We start from the raw sequence: 483 nt of genomic DNA, 5'->3' as shown, positions 1-483 counted from the left end.
GCTGCGGTCCCCTGCCGGCAGCCCGTCTCTAACTGCCTTACCCCCAGGAACGCACCAACGTGGCCAACTTCCCAGGGCACTCAGGCCCCATCACCAGCATCGCCTTCTCCGAGAACGGCTACTACCTGGCCACGGCAGCAGACGACTCCTCTGTCAAACTCTGGGATTTGCGTAAGCTCAAGAACTTCAAGACCTTGCAGCTGGACAATAACTTTGAGGTGTGTGACCGTCCCCTTTTCACCGCGATAGCCTGCCATGGCAGGCTGGCAGGCTCCTTTCCCCGTGCCCACCATCCCAGGCCTGCTCCCGACTGCACTTCTCTGCTTTGGGGGAGCCTGATGCGGACGTGCTGCACCCCCCCAGCACCCCGAGAAGCTGTTTGGACCTTTCTGGACCTGGTCTGAAGCCTCATTCCCCTTCTCCTCTGCAGGTGAAGTCTCTCATCTTTGACCAGAGCGGCACCTACCTGGCCCTGGGCGGGAC

At 61.1% G+C, this 483-nt stretch overlaps 1 protein-coding gene across 1 annotated transcript in view; it reads left to right on the top strand.

Annotated features, from left to right (window-relative positions):
* Positions 1–476, top strand: part of PRPF19 (pre-mRNA processing factor 19) — a gene marked incomplete at both ends in the record, with an annotated part of 2,898 nt that extends 2,422 nt beyond the window's left edge. Inside the window, 2 exons of the mRNA XM_009708535.1 lie at positions 48–218; positions 431–476. Of these exons, the coding sequence (XP_009706837.1) occupies positions 48–218; positions 431–476 (217 nt within the window). The remainder of the gene's footprint in view (positions 1–47; positions 219–430) is intronic.
* Positions 477–483: the final 7 nt, after the last annotated feature.

This window comes from Cariama cristata, unplaced genomic scaffold (assembly GCF_000690535.1).
Source record: "Cariama cristata isolate BGI_N322 unplaced genomic scaffold, ASM69053v1 scaffold30939, whole genome shotgun sequence".
Lineage (NCBI taxonomy): Eukaryota > Metazoa > Chordata > Aves > Cariamiformes > Cariamidae > Cariama > Cariama cristata.
Note: the sequence above shows the minus strand (reverse complement) of the source record. Positions and strands in the feature narration are given on the sequence as shown.